This window comes from Apteryx rowi, unplaced genomic scaffold (genome assembly GCF_003343035.1).
Source record: "Apteryx rowi isolate R43461 unplaced genomic scaffold, aptRow1 scaffold_233, whole genome shotgun sequence".
In the NCBI taxonomy this organism is placed as follows: Eukaryota; Metazoa; Chordata; class Aves; order Apterygiformes; family Apterygidae; genus Apteryx; species Apteryx rowi.
The window spans coordinates 47,543-62,046 of NW_020448675.1; the positions used below are offsets into that span (position 1 = coordinate 47,543).

The following is a 14,504-nucleotide window of genomic DNA, read 5'->3' on the forward strand; positions in this document are numbered from 1 at the left end:
ATTTGTGGGTGTCAGGTTTGCCTAGATGATCTTTGACCCGATCCTCCTCGACCAAGGGAAAGTCTTCCTTTCTCCAGACTTTCTCTCTTGCCTCTAGGGTCTGGGGTTCCTGAGGGCTGGCCTGAGCAGTAAAGACTGAAGCAAAGAAGGCATTCAGTAACTCTGTCTTCTCTGCATCCTTCGTCACCAGGGCACCCACCCCATTCAGCAACGGGCCCACATTTTCCTTAGTCTTCCTTTTGCTACTGATGTATTTGAAGAAGCCCTTCTTGTTGTCTTTGACATCCCTTGCTGGATTTAATTCCAAATGGGACTTAGCCTTCCATGAAGTATGAATATGCAGAAGACAATGCAAAATAAAATATTTTACAAAATACCTAGTTGAACTCAGTTCAACTAAAAACCCAGCAAAACCTTATCCTTTGAGAAAGCACCTCTTACCCTGGTGGGAAGTGTTAACTGAGGGCTAAGAAGCACACTTGGTATTTGTCCCATACCCGACTTTTTTAAAAAGCATACAAAATGCTTCAGTAATAAGCAGCAGAGAAAAAAATCTTAAGGTAATACATGTAGGTGAGAATTTAAAAAAGCACACTGACCTAGCCAAAGTGAAATGAAAAATTTATATGAAAAGAGTAACAAATATTGCTACTTAGAAGTATGCACTATGAGGAATGAGKAGGATACATAGCCAGAAACTCATCCTGAGCAACTTCAAGTAACACCAGCAGACACGAAGTCTAAATTCAGCACAACATGAAAGATTAAGAGGCAATTCTAAAAACAATTATAGTACTGTTTTTACTGTTCTACTCTCATTTTGCACATACACGAACATATCAGAGGGTGGCTGAGCTTTATACATTTGTCACTGTGACATCTCAACAGTGATTTTCAGTAAAAACACATTAGAAATGTCACGCTCTCTCCAAACCTGTCAATATTTTTTCTCTGTTTTAAGAATAGCAGACCGGAGTGATTTTTTTTATTTAACTTGAGCACTGAAATAGCAGTGATGCATTCTAAAAGCCAAGTGCCTCTTATTCAAAAGATCTGGTGCACATGCACATATTTCTCCCTGTCCACCAACAGTTACTTTGTGAAAAGCAACATATACGGGCAGAATTAGATGATCTTCAGATACTCTGCAGAACACAATGATAAACAGTGAATCTTCATGTTTTGCCACAGAATACAGCATCCAATGTAAAACTAAACCATGACATATTGTCCTTGACATTGCTCTTTAAAAGGAATGCTAGGCTTTCAGTTTACTGCCTTTTTTAAAAAAAAAAAAAAAAAAAAAGCATGGATCTAACAAGAAGGGTGAAAACTACATGTGAAAACAGCATTCATTTCACATTTAGTCTTCATACTTTTTAGGGGATGAAATTCACCTTTCTATAAAGATCTACGATGTCATGGTCTATGTATGAGCTGGTCATCTCCTTCCACTAGCTATTAGGTGAGCATACACAACAAAGGTGCACACCTCTATGCTGCACACAGCTGGAGTTAGAAAGTACACTTCCTCTCCTCAGCCTTAATTTTAATCACAGGGTTAAGAGCATAATAAATATGTATTAACACCATCAATCCAGCTTTGCTTTTGCATCATCAGCAAGGACTCACAATAAGAATTTTCAGCTCTCTGAGTCTGCATGTGTTTTTTGTAGAGTATCAGCTTGAATAGAACAATTCTTGGTCTCTCAAACCGTTCAAAAGTAATCCCAGGAGCCAAAAAAGGGGAAAGAAAAAGGGAAAAAGATTGCCAATGTGCTGAATAACATAACAAAAGCAAAAAATAATAGCAAAATTTTGGCAGCTCTTCTGGCAATTAGGTTATAAAGCCATCCATCACATATTGACAATACGTGAATAAACTTGGTCACAGTCAGCAAGAGAAAACAGAAATCACGAGAAAAGATTAATGACTGTGCAACCATCACCACATGGGAGGGATCAAAACTCATACTTTGCTCCCATGTTCAGGGCACCTAAGAGCATAGAAGTGAATCTTTTACCTATTACTACAAATATTTTCTAGTAGAAACTGGAAGACTAGAAGATCACCTGGCTAAATGCAGTGTATTTTATACAACTTTGTGATGGCATACTGTCAGCAATGGGACCATCACTCTGCACTTGATATGGACCGCTGTAACCATGCAGAAGATGAAGCATCACTCAATTAAAAAGGAGCAGCAGCTGGGTGCTCATTTTATAAGGCATAAACACATAAATAGAAAAAAAAAATCAGAAGAGGAGAAAGAGTAGAAAAAAATGTAAGCAGGAAAAGCAGGAAGGAACCAAAGTTGTCCCATGTAACATAAGTTCTGCATGTGAAAAGGGATCATGTGCATGAATGTCAGTAAAGAAGGAAAAATTCTGGTTAAATCGAGTTGGGAAATCAAAACATTTCATCATCAGCAATCACAACAATCTAGAGATTTACCAGTCCTGAAATTATTAGTTTTGGGATACTTCATAATTGAAGATGGATGCAAGAAAAAAAGTGTTTTATTTGTTTCTATCCAGAGCTTTATGGGGCAGTGAGACAGCTTCCGAAAGAGTAAGATCTCGGAGCACCTCTAGAGGAACTGGTAGCAAGAGATGCACTGAACCACTTCAGGCTCTGATAGAGGGATTTAACTAATTCCTCTACAGTTCAGCTCAGCCTCAAACCATGAGGCTACAAACCTAAGACACCTTACAATTTTAACAGCTTTTGAACAGAGTCCTGAGAAGATACTTAGGAAAGACCAAGCTTTTGTAATGCAACCTGATTTTCAGCAGAATGGTTCTGACAGCAGTAGAAACCTAAGAGGATCTAATTAGAATTAACCACAAACTTGACAGAACATCTCTCCCACTCCCATAGCCATGAAAGAACACGACTATGTCCATGCTATTAAATACTCTATTTTTTAGCTTGAGTGCCAATGATAGATTTGCATCCACACTTTTGCATGAGACTAGCTCCCTCAATATTGGTGTTGTTGAGGGGAGGTGGGCAGAGGTCCAAAGCAGACTCAGTGGGTGAGCTAACTGTGGTGGGCGCAGTGTGTTCAATCAGGGGTGTACATCCAGCTCCCATCATGGTCCTCCTCTTTGGTACCAACAGACATGGCCAAGGACAGAAGGGTAGCAGGCAAGGCCTGTTTCAAAACGCCACTGTACTTCCACGTGCCCAGTGTCTGCCTAAGAGGAGCAGGTAGAGGGAGAGAAAGAGAGAGAGAATGACACTGTTTTTTTCAGATAGGAGCCAACTTGAAATCTGTTTTAAAAGAGGATAGCAAGTTTCAGTCCAACAACTATCCAACCTGTATCAAAAGCTCAATTCTAAAACAAAGCGGACCGATAGGGCTACACACTACGAAACACTGGACCCCACAATATCCAGCTGTACGGCAGCCACAGGCAGCCCTGTCACGGAGAACATCCCAGCTTCCGGCACCAAGCAGAAAAGGAGCAAAGAGGGAGGCTGTCATGGGAGCAATTCCTGAAGAGTTCAATTTTCAGTTATGAACTAAGTATGCAATGCCACTGATGTTCTCACTTGCAAGGTTTCCAGTAGGATTTTAGCCCCTGTCCTATGGAAAAGGGCAGCATTCCTTGATTTTGCATTTTAATGTGACCACTGCTTTTTGGTATAAATCCAAGCATATTGAATAAAAATACTGAAGACCTTCAAACAGTCATCCTGCTTTGATACCACAGGGGAAAAAAACCCTGTAATAAGCGTTTTAACCTATTTTTATGTAATTATTTTGTGTCCAACGTTGCTGTTTTACTAAAAAGGATTTCTAAACTTGCAAGATTGGGAAACCAGATGAGAAATTGCAGATCAGTTTGGCCAGAGCACTCACAGCTCTTAAAAGACATTAGTTGAGAGACAGACTTTTTTTATGGTCTGCCAAGATGCATAGCAAACCCAGTAAATTTTACCTAAGCTTGATGGCAAGAGGTTCACAGCAGACTGGAGAGTGGCATAGCCACTTCAGGAAGGTTTAAAATTGAGATTTTTAAATTAAATATTAAGATAAACAGAGGTATTACAGTATTTCCTGTGATGTTTAAACTTTTTTAAAGCTGCCTCGACATTTTTAATATTACATTCTCAATGTATTACTGAATTTTGTACAGAAAATACCTAACTGTACTACAGAAGCTGTCAGAGGGAGAACAGATGTCGGGAGCTACGCAGAAGAATTAAAAACGAACTCTGTTGCTTCCAGCAAAGTATGAGAAATAGTTGAGGAACGGGTAGAGGGGGAAGGAACTTAGTGACTGGCAATGTTAGGCAGATTTTTGCATAGATCAGATTTTTATCTCAGATTGCCCAACTATGATATAAAAGTCTACTGCAACTGATTTTAATAGGCAGAACTGACTTAGATTTTTCTCAGCTATCCATTACTAGTAATAGTTAGCCACTTCCGGATTTTAGTACAGCCATGTAAGGTTAATTTTGAGAGATTTGGACTCTAAATATGTCAGAAGTCAAATCTGGAGGTGACAGGCAGCACGTTTGTTCTCAAAGAAGAAGGTGGAATTAGAAAGGTAAGTACTTATGCTTACATAAATATAATTTCAGAGAACATCTGCCTAGAGTGGTAGATGAGAAAGATTTGCAAATTCGCTCTGTTAATTTGCTTCACTGAAAGTCCAAGGATGAGTTTTTATATCCAAATTCCATTCTATTTGAAATACCATATTCAATAGATACTCCATGTCCACTGCTTTTGCTTACTGAATTACTTAATAATAATTTCCACAAATGTTATGTATATTTTGATAGGAATATTAGATATTATCTACCTGCTATACCCAATATATCTTAAAAAGCACATATTCTCATATGAAAATATTATATGAACATCTTGGTAAATACTAAAAATGCATTTATGAAGCTCTGTTATAAATAGCTGCATGGTAAAAACTGGATTGTATATGGGCAAAATGGGATGGGCTCTGTTTTGCCTGTGTATAAAGGCTCTTCAGTTCTTTTCATACCACCATAAGCTGATTAGTATTACACATAAATATACTGGCTGCCCAGCAACATATAAAAGTGAGCTTCCAATTCTGCTAGGGTTAAAAACAACAACCAACAACAACAACCACCCACAACAGTTCAATTCCTCCTCTGTCTACCAGAGGGGACTTGTTTCCCTGTTTCTGTTAACATATCTTTGGTATTTACACCAAATTTTATTTTAACTCTAGAGAGCGGATACGCTTCACAGTAAATGATGCATAATCATACAACCTTCAGGTAACTACCTGCAATGATTACTTGATTTGCCTGATGTTTTTTTGTTTTAAATMTAAACCTTGAATATACATTTACTGGGTGCAATATAACTCACTATCTGCTTGGAAACCCCCATTCAGAAAATGCTCATGGTGTACGCCTCAACAAGAACGTTGCCTCAGCGCTTCTTTGACTGACTGACTCAAAATTTATACAAAGGAAAAAGGACTAAACAGRATAAAGTAGGTTGTTTAAGAACCTTTGGGTCCAATCATCACACTGGATATATGTGCAGCTTCAAATGACTTGAACAAAAGCTGCGTATCCTCAGTCAACCAGGCCTCTTAAACATTTTGCTTTTTCTCCAACTCATTTCTCTCATCTCCAAGATCAAAAAAACCTCCTGTTGTTCCTCTCTCACTCCAGCTCCAAAAATGAATATATTTATATTATAATTCTTGCCTCAAAACATATCATCTGAGTTGGAAACAACAACAAAAGGGAAACGTCCATGCAGAGAGAATTAAATTCTTTTTTCTCTATGAAGTTTATTTAAAAAAACTCAAGTGTTTTTTAAACACAGGCCCAATTCAGTAATTCCTAAAACAACATAACACAGGTACTTCCAGGGCTGAGCAAGTGTGTAATTTTAAAGGGAGTCTTATTAAAAAAAAAAAAAAAAAAAGGTGGGTGGGTGTGGGTGGGTGTGTATATACATACATACATACATATTTATTTATTTATGCTACAGAGACTAATTGTATAAACTAGGAAGTTTTCACAAGAATGCTACTAAGGAATACAGCAACCAGGGAGACATACTAAAATGTTCAAATCTCAAATCACATTTTTGCAAAGTGCACGAAGTAAGCTTAATAATGAATATATAAAAATTATGCATTCAGGAATATTTTAAAAATAAAAATAGGCTTTTAAAAGTGTGCAGCAAAGCAGCAAAATGCCTAAGAGATGCAGCAACACCTCAAATACAACTATGAACTTACCATGGCTATTAAAAACTGAAAACTTCTCAAGTACTGCATTCCAGAACTAATCCAGTGAAAGACTCATAGAATCATTTTACTGATATGAGAAAATGAAGTGCTTTGCAGTTTTCAGTTTGCAAAGTATCAGTTATTTTGGGAGTACTGAAAATAAAATTAGTCACCGACTATCTGGCACCAGCTCAACACTCAATTTGAACAATTATAACTTATATGAAGGTTTTTGGTTTTTATAAATGCAGGAACTTACCAAGTGGAATGCCTTACTATCTGGCTTAACTTTATGTTTTTCCATATATTTGATAAGGCTGCAGTTGGTATAGCTGGAGAAAGAAAAAAAAAAAGTAAAATTTCTGATATTCAAATCAGTGATACTGGAAAGCTTACTTAGTACTCAAGACACATTAATAAGAATAGATTAGTCTTCACTGCTAATACATTAAAGCAGGGAAAAAACACATCTACCCACACCAGAAGATTGCTTAAAAATCATTCAAACAATACAGAAAGGCATCTGTTTTCCTCACATGCTTTTAATTGTAAAGACAGATTATGTCCACATAAGAAAGCACACTTTTAAGTCACATACAGACATCAAACTATCACTTGGATTTAAACTGCCTTTCAGCAATTGCATTACTGTATCAGTCTGGACAGTTTTAGTCTGCATATTTCTAACACCAGTGAACATGGAGAGAAATACTAAGTCAATCTTAACATTGCACATGTTTTTTCAGTAACAACCATGAATTCAATTTTTTGAATAGAAGCTCAGAAATAAGGTTTTTAAATGGTTTGTTGCAATAGCATAGCAGATGCAAGAAAAGTATATAATAGTACAACCAAAAACATCTCAATTTGATCAGCACGGAAACAACAAGGCAACAGTGGCAAGGTCTTATGCGCGGGCATTCCACTCTGGCAATGTGACAGCAAAACTTTAAGGTAGTCTTCTTCTTTAGTCTTCATATACTACCCTAGGCCCCAAGGCTGACAATTATACCCATAGTTTTTTGGAAACAGTATCAGGCTGCCAGGTCTTTTTTATGCAGCTATCACACAAGAATAATTTCCACTACTATAGACGTGGAAACAGCTGTGAAAAGCTATGCTTAGCAATCTTCAGAGCTATCCAGGGTCTTACTGACACCAGTGATTACACATGCCACCTTGCCATTTACAGTCAGCATCTGACTATTTTGCTGTGAGTCACACCAATGCAATAGGCCAAGTTCACCATTAAAAAACAAATTTCTTTTTCTTTCTTCCCAATCTAAGCCATAACCATTGCATAGTCATCGTGTAGCATCTACACAGAAAGCCTCAACTAGAATAAATTAAGAGTGGGAGGGAGAGGAAAAATACACTTGCTCAAGAAAGCTCAGATAAACACAGACTTACGTGTTTCTCCGGAAATCTTTCATTAAAGTTGAATGTTCAGGCATCTTTTTTATGTCCTCCCAGTCTTTATCTGCAAAAATCAACACTTGTTAGTACTTTTTGTTTTCTTTTCCCTGAGTAAAACACAAAAGCTTTCAAAGTATTTCTGTAACCTTGATTTTTTTCATTGCACTTCTCTAATGTTGCAGCTACTTTATCTTTGTATTCCTTGACTCACATTCCTCCATAACCTTTTCATAATAAATCTAATGAACACCTAAAAGGTATTCCAATTATGTGCTGATTAACTCAAGGACTTTTAAAAACAACTGCCAGCTACACTGAAGATTGCTTTATGCATAAGGACAACACAGAAGAAAAATACGACAGCCATTTTACTTGTGTCCTTCATGCATCCTAATTTACTTAGGAACAATAATGATTTCTGTATAGGAGTACACACAATTCTAGTAAAGACTGTAATTTTTAAGAGATTTTTATTTTGACAGCACTGTGTTTAATAACAGAAAAAAATCACAGAGCTACTGTGTAAATCTATTAGTTCTAACCTAAAAGAGATACCAAAACTACTCAGAAAGGGTTTGTCAGCAAAAGGTTTAGACTAAGTAACATTAACACACTCAAAAAATATTAACCCCCTATGTGGATGCCATAGGAGAGAAAAATGTCTATAATCCACTGTTGCATAATGATAGGCTGCAAACTGAGAACTAAGGCCACTCTACTTCTGTAACAAAAAAGGCAGTTAACATGACTGACTGACTTACACTAACTTCTGTATAATAAATTCTCATATAGAAGTACTCAATCAAAAGCCAAGAAGCCTTAGTTCTCTATCTGACAGCCAAATAAGACCATCTACACAAATTAAGACCATTTACTCATGAATGAACGTATCAAAGCAGAGACCAACCATGCTTTAACTCATCTGCAGAGGCAAGTTATGAAATAAAGCTCAGACATTTTCAGAACATTAGCTTCTCCTCAGTGACAAGTTCACATACAGGCAGGAGTATGCACACAAGTGCATGCTGTGAGTTACTTGATAAACCCAGGTTCAAATTAGCAGCGTATCTAATAGTAATTTACTGCGTGCTTATACCTCCAGAATGGATTAACTAATGCATGCCAAATTCATAATCTATGACTTTGCATGCAGCAGTTACATAGACATTTATTTCTGGCCCTGAAAGCCCCTACACCACGAACTGCTGAGTCCTGGCGCAGTGTACTGAGCAAGGGCTTTGGCTTCTTGCTCTGTTCTTGCACTCTTCGCTAGGCACCCACCATGGATCACTGTCCCAGGCAGGGTCCTGGGCTGCACGAACCCTCATTCTGAACCACTACAGCTGTTCTTAAGCTCTGACATTTCACCTTAACTTCCCTGCGCAGACAAACCCTGAAATGGATTTAAATGTAAAACAAGAAATTCACCACCACCACGCCCTGGCCCCAAACATATGCTGCTCTGCAACTCCCAAGGAGAGTCTGAGGACAAGTAGCTTGTCTCAAGTCAAATCTTTACTATGACTTACCACAATTACAGAACTCTGGAAGCTCAAAAATACTAAATAAACAACAAACCAGTGGAGATTCTTTTTGTTTTCCACTTGCTCCAATTTTTCCCCATCCCTCACAAGGACAGGTGAAACTGCTTCAATTATGGAAAATGTCAAATAAAGAGCAAAAAAGACTTTACTACAATTAAATGAAAAATGATACTTTTTGGTAAGAACCAAAGACCTTCAAATCAAATGCAGACCATTAGACAGGACTACTTAAACCTACCACAAAACAATCAGTGTATCATCTGTTTAAGCTGTACAAAAACAATATAAGCCTCAAATGATAATACATTTAAGAAAAGGGTAAAAATCCAGGCAAAGAGCAAAAAAGGAAAGTACTTGATACATGAAGGCAACTCTTCCAGAACTCTTATACAGCAATACAGACACACTGAAGTGTACACAGTATTAAAAAAAAAAAAAAAAGACATGGGGAAAAATGAGAACAAATTTAGGAACAAATTTCTAGAACCACACAGGTGGAGATACAGAGCATAAACTTTATGTGATGAGAAGCAGAAAGTCCATCAGAACAGTAAGGAAAAAGATTACCAATACTGAATGGACAACTGTAAGGAACACAAACAGTGAGCAGAAAGAGGAGTAAAAAGTGAAAATAAGTCCCCTCTTATTCTGACATCTGCAATCATATAAACACCAGAAGACGGACCATTAACTGAAAAGATGCAAGAGAGTCTGTAGAAAAACAAGATATGACTAACACTGAGGGGAAAATGTAACAAAAGATTTCCACATTGTAATTTGTTTTGGTTCTTGCCTAGCTCTTTCTTCTGGTTTAGAATGAAGACTTTTTCTCCCTATCATAAACTTTCTACCAGGAAAAAAAATGAAATATCCTTCCCTGCTTCCAAATGCTTTGTTTAATTTAGCAAAAATTAAACATCTGTAGAATATTAACCAAATGTACAGATTTTTGTTTGGTTTCATACAATCATCAGTTGTTTTCCAAATCTAAAATCAGTACTGAAGAAAACCAGAAATATTCCTTCTTTTCTCATCCACCATTAAGTGCAATCCTTTTACATTATAAAACATTGATACATGTATACACAAAGATAACCTTATCAATGCGAAGAAAAAATATTTAATATGACCATTACATTCTAGATTTTATAACCGATGAAATAAAGATCATGTTTGAACAGCTTTGCTGCTTTGATCAGCTGCCGCCTTCATACGCTAAGAAAACAATACAGGTATCTTTCTTTGAACAGCAGTGATAAAAACATAATATGTACCTGCAGGAAATCCCATTACATTGAATATTCTGTCCAGCTGGTCATGGTGATAAGGATTACTAGTTTTGATATCTTCTTGTCGACAATGGAATATCGGCTCTGATGTTAGCAGCTCTGCAAATATACACCCTATGGCCCAAATATCTTTAAAAAAGGAGAACAGAAATAAAAATCAAATGAATACTTCCAAAAGCATTTTGGTGAGATAGAGTGTTAGCTCTTAACTTATGACAGATGAGGTCCCTGCATTGAAAACTTCAGGTTTCTACTATAAAAGTGCAACACTATCAATTTTTCCCTTAAACTAGTTACATATATACAATTCAGTAACTATACAAGAGTTGAAAAAACAGTATACAGTTGTTGGTGGTTTTTTTAAGTATTACCATTTATTGCTGTAGAAAGTGATTTTAAGAAAAATACTAAACAAAATGCATGGGGAACTGTCCACACCCACAAAATATAAATGAAGAGCCAACCAACATCCTATCCAGTTCACTTCCATGCTGCCTTCCTCCCCCCCAAACATTTTATATCCCCAGTCAGCCACTGGCTTTACAAAATATTAAATGACCAAAAAAACCCCAAAGCTGAAGAGCAATTATATTGGAATAAACAGAATTCTACCTACACAACTTTGCAGAAAGAGATTAATTATAAAATTGCAATTGCTCCATGCCTAAGTACCTCAYCCCCTTTTTGATACTATTCATTTTAAAAAAGCTACCAATAGGCTTTTCTTTCTGGACAACCTCCTGCCCTCACACTTTTATTTTTAAAACAAAAAATCATTTCAATTTTAATTTTTGTGTCCCAATGTGCAAAAATCAGACAGCCTGCATTTTCCCACATTGTTTTCCCATTTTTTCTAGTATGTACATACATAATTTCTAACTTACTAATGTAGTGTGCACAGTGCAATTTCTGACTTAATAATGTAAAGCTACACTGAACCTTGAATGAACAAGAAAAGGTCATGAACGAGGACAAAAGCAAGTGATGCAGACAGCATAACCCCATCATTCAGTGTTTGTATACAGTCAGGTTTTATCTACGTTGAAAAAAATTATGTGCTAGAGGTCACGACTGTCCGTGCAGTTTCACACGCTGCAAGCAGAAGAAAATGCCAGTAAAGAGAAGGAACATGCAAATATAATAAAAAAGCAGTTTAAATGAACAGACAAAGAAATACATGTCATCATTAAAGAAAATAAAGTATTAATAGAAAAGTTGCTGAAAATACATCTAAGTGAAAAACATTGAAATTTCTGACAAAAACGTTGACACAAGTTTAAGAAAATAATGGTGAAGCCTGACAAAAGAATTTCAGGTCCCACAAATAATAATACATATGCCAACGTACAGCCTCCATGGTTGTGCAAAACGGGGAAAGCTGTTTCCCCAGAAATGGTTGCTCGCCTTTAACAGGTCTTTTAAACTAGCAAGCAAAGGTAGTCCAGAGGGGAAAACTTTCCAGTCCTTTTCCCTACAGTCTCTCTCACCTGCATAGAAAACCTGTTCATGTCCACTAAAGGTGGTCCCCACTGCAGCCTGTTCCTGGATTACTCTCCCTGTACCGCAGCCGCAGCCCACAACGGCTCCTGCCTTCAGAGATTTGTTACCACTAAACTGGCAAGAATAGAGTCAAGCAGAGCAGAGTCAACCATGTCACGCTGGAGCTGTTAAAATCATACTGGTAGAGACAGTGGTAAGGAGGAGGCAGCATTAAGCAGAGCAGCTCATGCAATCTAACAGTGTCTGCACCCAGCAGGGCTTCATTTCTTCTCGATACGCCTGAGGCAGATCACGGCTTAGCCCGTTGCATGACGCTGATCAGGCCTCAGCTCTTCCGAAAGCAATCCTGTTCCCACTTCTGCTTTGAGAAAGACATGGGGAAAGGCTAAAATAGAGGCTTGAATGGAGCAGAATTTATCACCAGTAACTTTTATCCTGGGACAGCTTCCATTGAAGACTCACACCCCAAACAGCAAACTTAAAATTAGTAATTTCTCACAGCAAATTCAGTAGTTTTTCTTGGCAGAACAGCCAAGTAAATAGCAAGTTAAAAAAAAAGTGGCGTCAGGATGTGTTAGTCTTCACTAATACAGTTTAGTTTCAGCGCAGCCAACACATTCTCCGTTCTGTATATTCCTAAATTTAAGATTTATTTCATGTACTTGTTAAACTAAATAAAAAACCCTGCAATAAAACTAATGCACTGTGCCTTATCATCACCATATGGGTTTCACCAGTAGTTCTAAGATGCATCAATATTTTGTATTAGCTCTAACAGCATTTACGAAAATCCTGTGTGAAAGTTATATAAAATTATAGTGCCTCACAGGGCATTTGGAGGCAAAAAAATGAAATACTTCACTCCTATATCTAGCCAGAGACAATAGTAAACTAAACAATTTGTCAAAGCTTAGTGTTCCCTCAAGAAATCAGTACCATACCTTTACCTCAGCTGCTGCCCTCTGTCCCAGGAACCACGTAACAAAGCTTCAGTAACCTGCACGCRTTCGGCATAAAGGACACAACGGTAACTTGTCCTCCATTCTACTCACCAATAGCTTTGGTATAATGCCTTGCTCCAAGAAGCAACTCTGGAGCGCGATACCAGAACGTTACAACTACTGGATCCAAGTCTGCTAAAGGCTTCAGAGGTGAATTAAATAATCGGGCAAAGCCCATGTCAGCTGCAAAATTCAAAGAGAGATGTTTTAAAATTTCAGGAAAACTACAATTATTTTTTAAATGAACTGATTGTGTTTACTTGTTAGTGCTACCATCACTGTGCTAAAAAATAAACACACACTGTAGCAGATAGAAACTCTGTGAACATATGTCATTTTCTTAAAGTTTTTGTAGAAGTTACTGGATGTCATTACATATAAAGTATATCATTATAAATCATTGCTAACAGGAGCCACTGAGAACAAGGAATTAACCATTGTTCTGAAAAAGCGCATCAACTCACTTCTCTCAGGACACTGGTAAATCCTGACTCATTTTACCTGATACTGTCCAGTAAAATATTCCATTATTACAGCATGGTCTTTCAAGAAGCAGCATTTTAAATGTGAGCAAAATTCAAGTTCTGCAAAGGTTAGAATGATTTATAATACATACATGCATGTGTCACAAAAGCTACCTCCTCGTGAAGCTAGCTGTAGCAAGATTTCCTTCACATACTTTAAAAAAAAAGGGGGGGAGGGGCAACTAAACCTATAGTATCTCCCTCCCTTTTATTTTCTGTCTAAAAGTATAACCAGTACCAAATACCATTTAGTCTACGATTTTAAAATTCTGTTTTGGGGATTATATCATTAAAAAATGCTTTTTAGAATTGGTAATATACACCTTCCTAGAAAGCTGTCTGAACTACCAGTACAAATGATACAGGACCAAATGGGCCAAGGCTAAAATATACAGCTTCTCCCACCAAATCTGTGTCCCCACCCCCCACTCCCCAAAACCCCAAAGCCAGGGAATCTGTGGTGCAGGATAAATGAGTGCAGAGAGAGACTCAAAGGAAACGTGATCAGTAATCATTTTGAGAGAAAAAGAACTACATGTTATAGCTCACTGGTTAAGGGAAACTTGCAGCGTAAATGTGGGTCTCTAACTTGACTCCACAATCTTAATTTTCTTTTTCCATAAGCATTCCTATTTAAGATTGTTTTATTGCATTTAAAAAATGAAACATTTTACAGTTTTCTACATTAAAATATCAAGATTACTCAAGATATGATCAAGTCACTAATATCTATGAAAAGGAAAATTGTCTGAAGAAGTGAATTTATATCTCAAAATGGCACAAAAGGCCTAAAAAACTATTTTAAGTTAAATACCAGTTATGTATTTTTTAGAAAAATTAGTTACACTGGAAAAGTGGAAGCCCTTGGTATGGGTATAACTTCTGCAATCTTTCCCCGCTGTGATAATATCTTAAGAAAAAAAACAAAGCCTACATTTTGATAACACACTTAGAAATACAGGGTCTCCCTCCCGCCTG

At 37.1% G+C, this 14,504-nt stretch overlaps 1 protein-coding gene across 16 annotated transcripts in view; it reads right to left on the minus strand.

The window, feature by feature from the left end:
* CDK8 (cyclin dependent kinase 8) overlaps positions 1-14,504 on the minus strand; it is an 84,164-nt gene that overhangs the window by 10,439 nt on the left and 59,221 nt on the right. For all 16 annotated transcript variants that reach the window (XR_003253518.1, XM_026065873.1, XM_026065874.1 and 13 more), the window contains 4 exons: positions 13,054-13,185; positions 10,487-10,630; positions 7,663-7,732; positions 6,512-6,584 (listed from right to left, as the gene is read on the minus strand). Coding sequence is in view for 15 of the 16 variants with exons in the window: in XM_026065873.1 (XP_025921658.1) it covers positions 6,512-6,584; positions 7,663-7,732; positions 10,487-10,630; positions 13,054-13,185 (419 nt within the window). In the remaining variant the exon portion in view is untranslated. The remainder of the gene's footprint in view (positions 1-6,511; positions 6,585-7,662; positions 7,733-10,486; positions 10,631-13,053; positions 13,186-14,504) is intronic.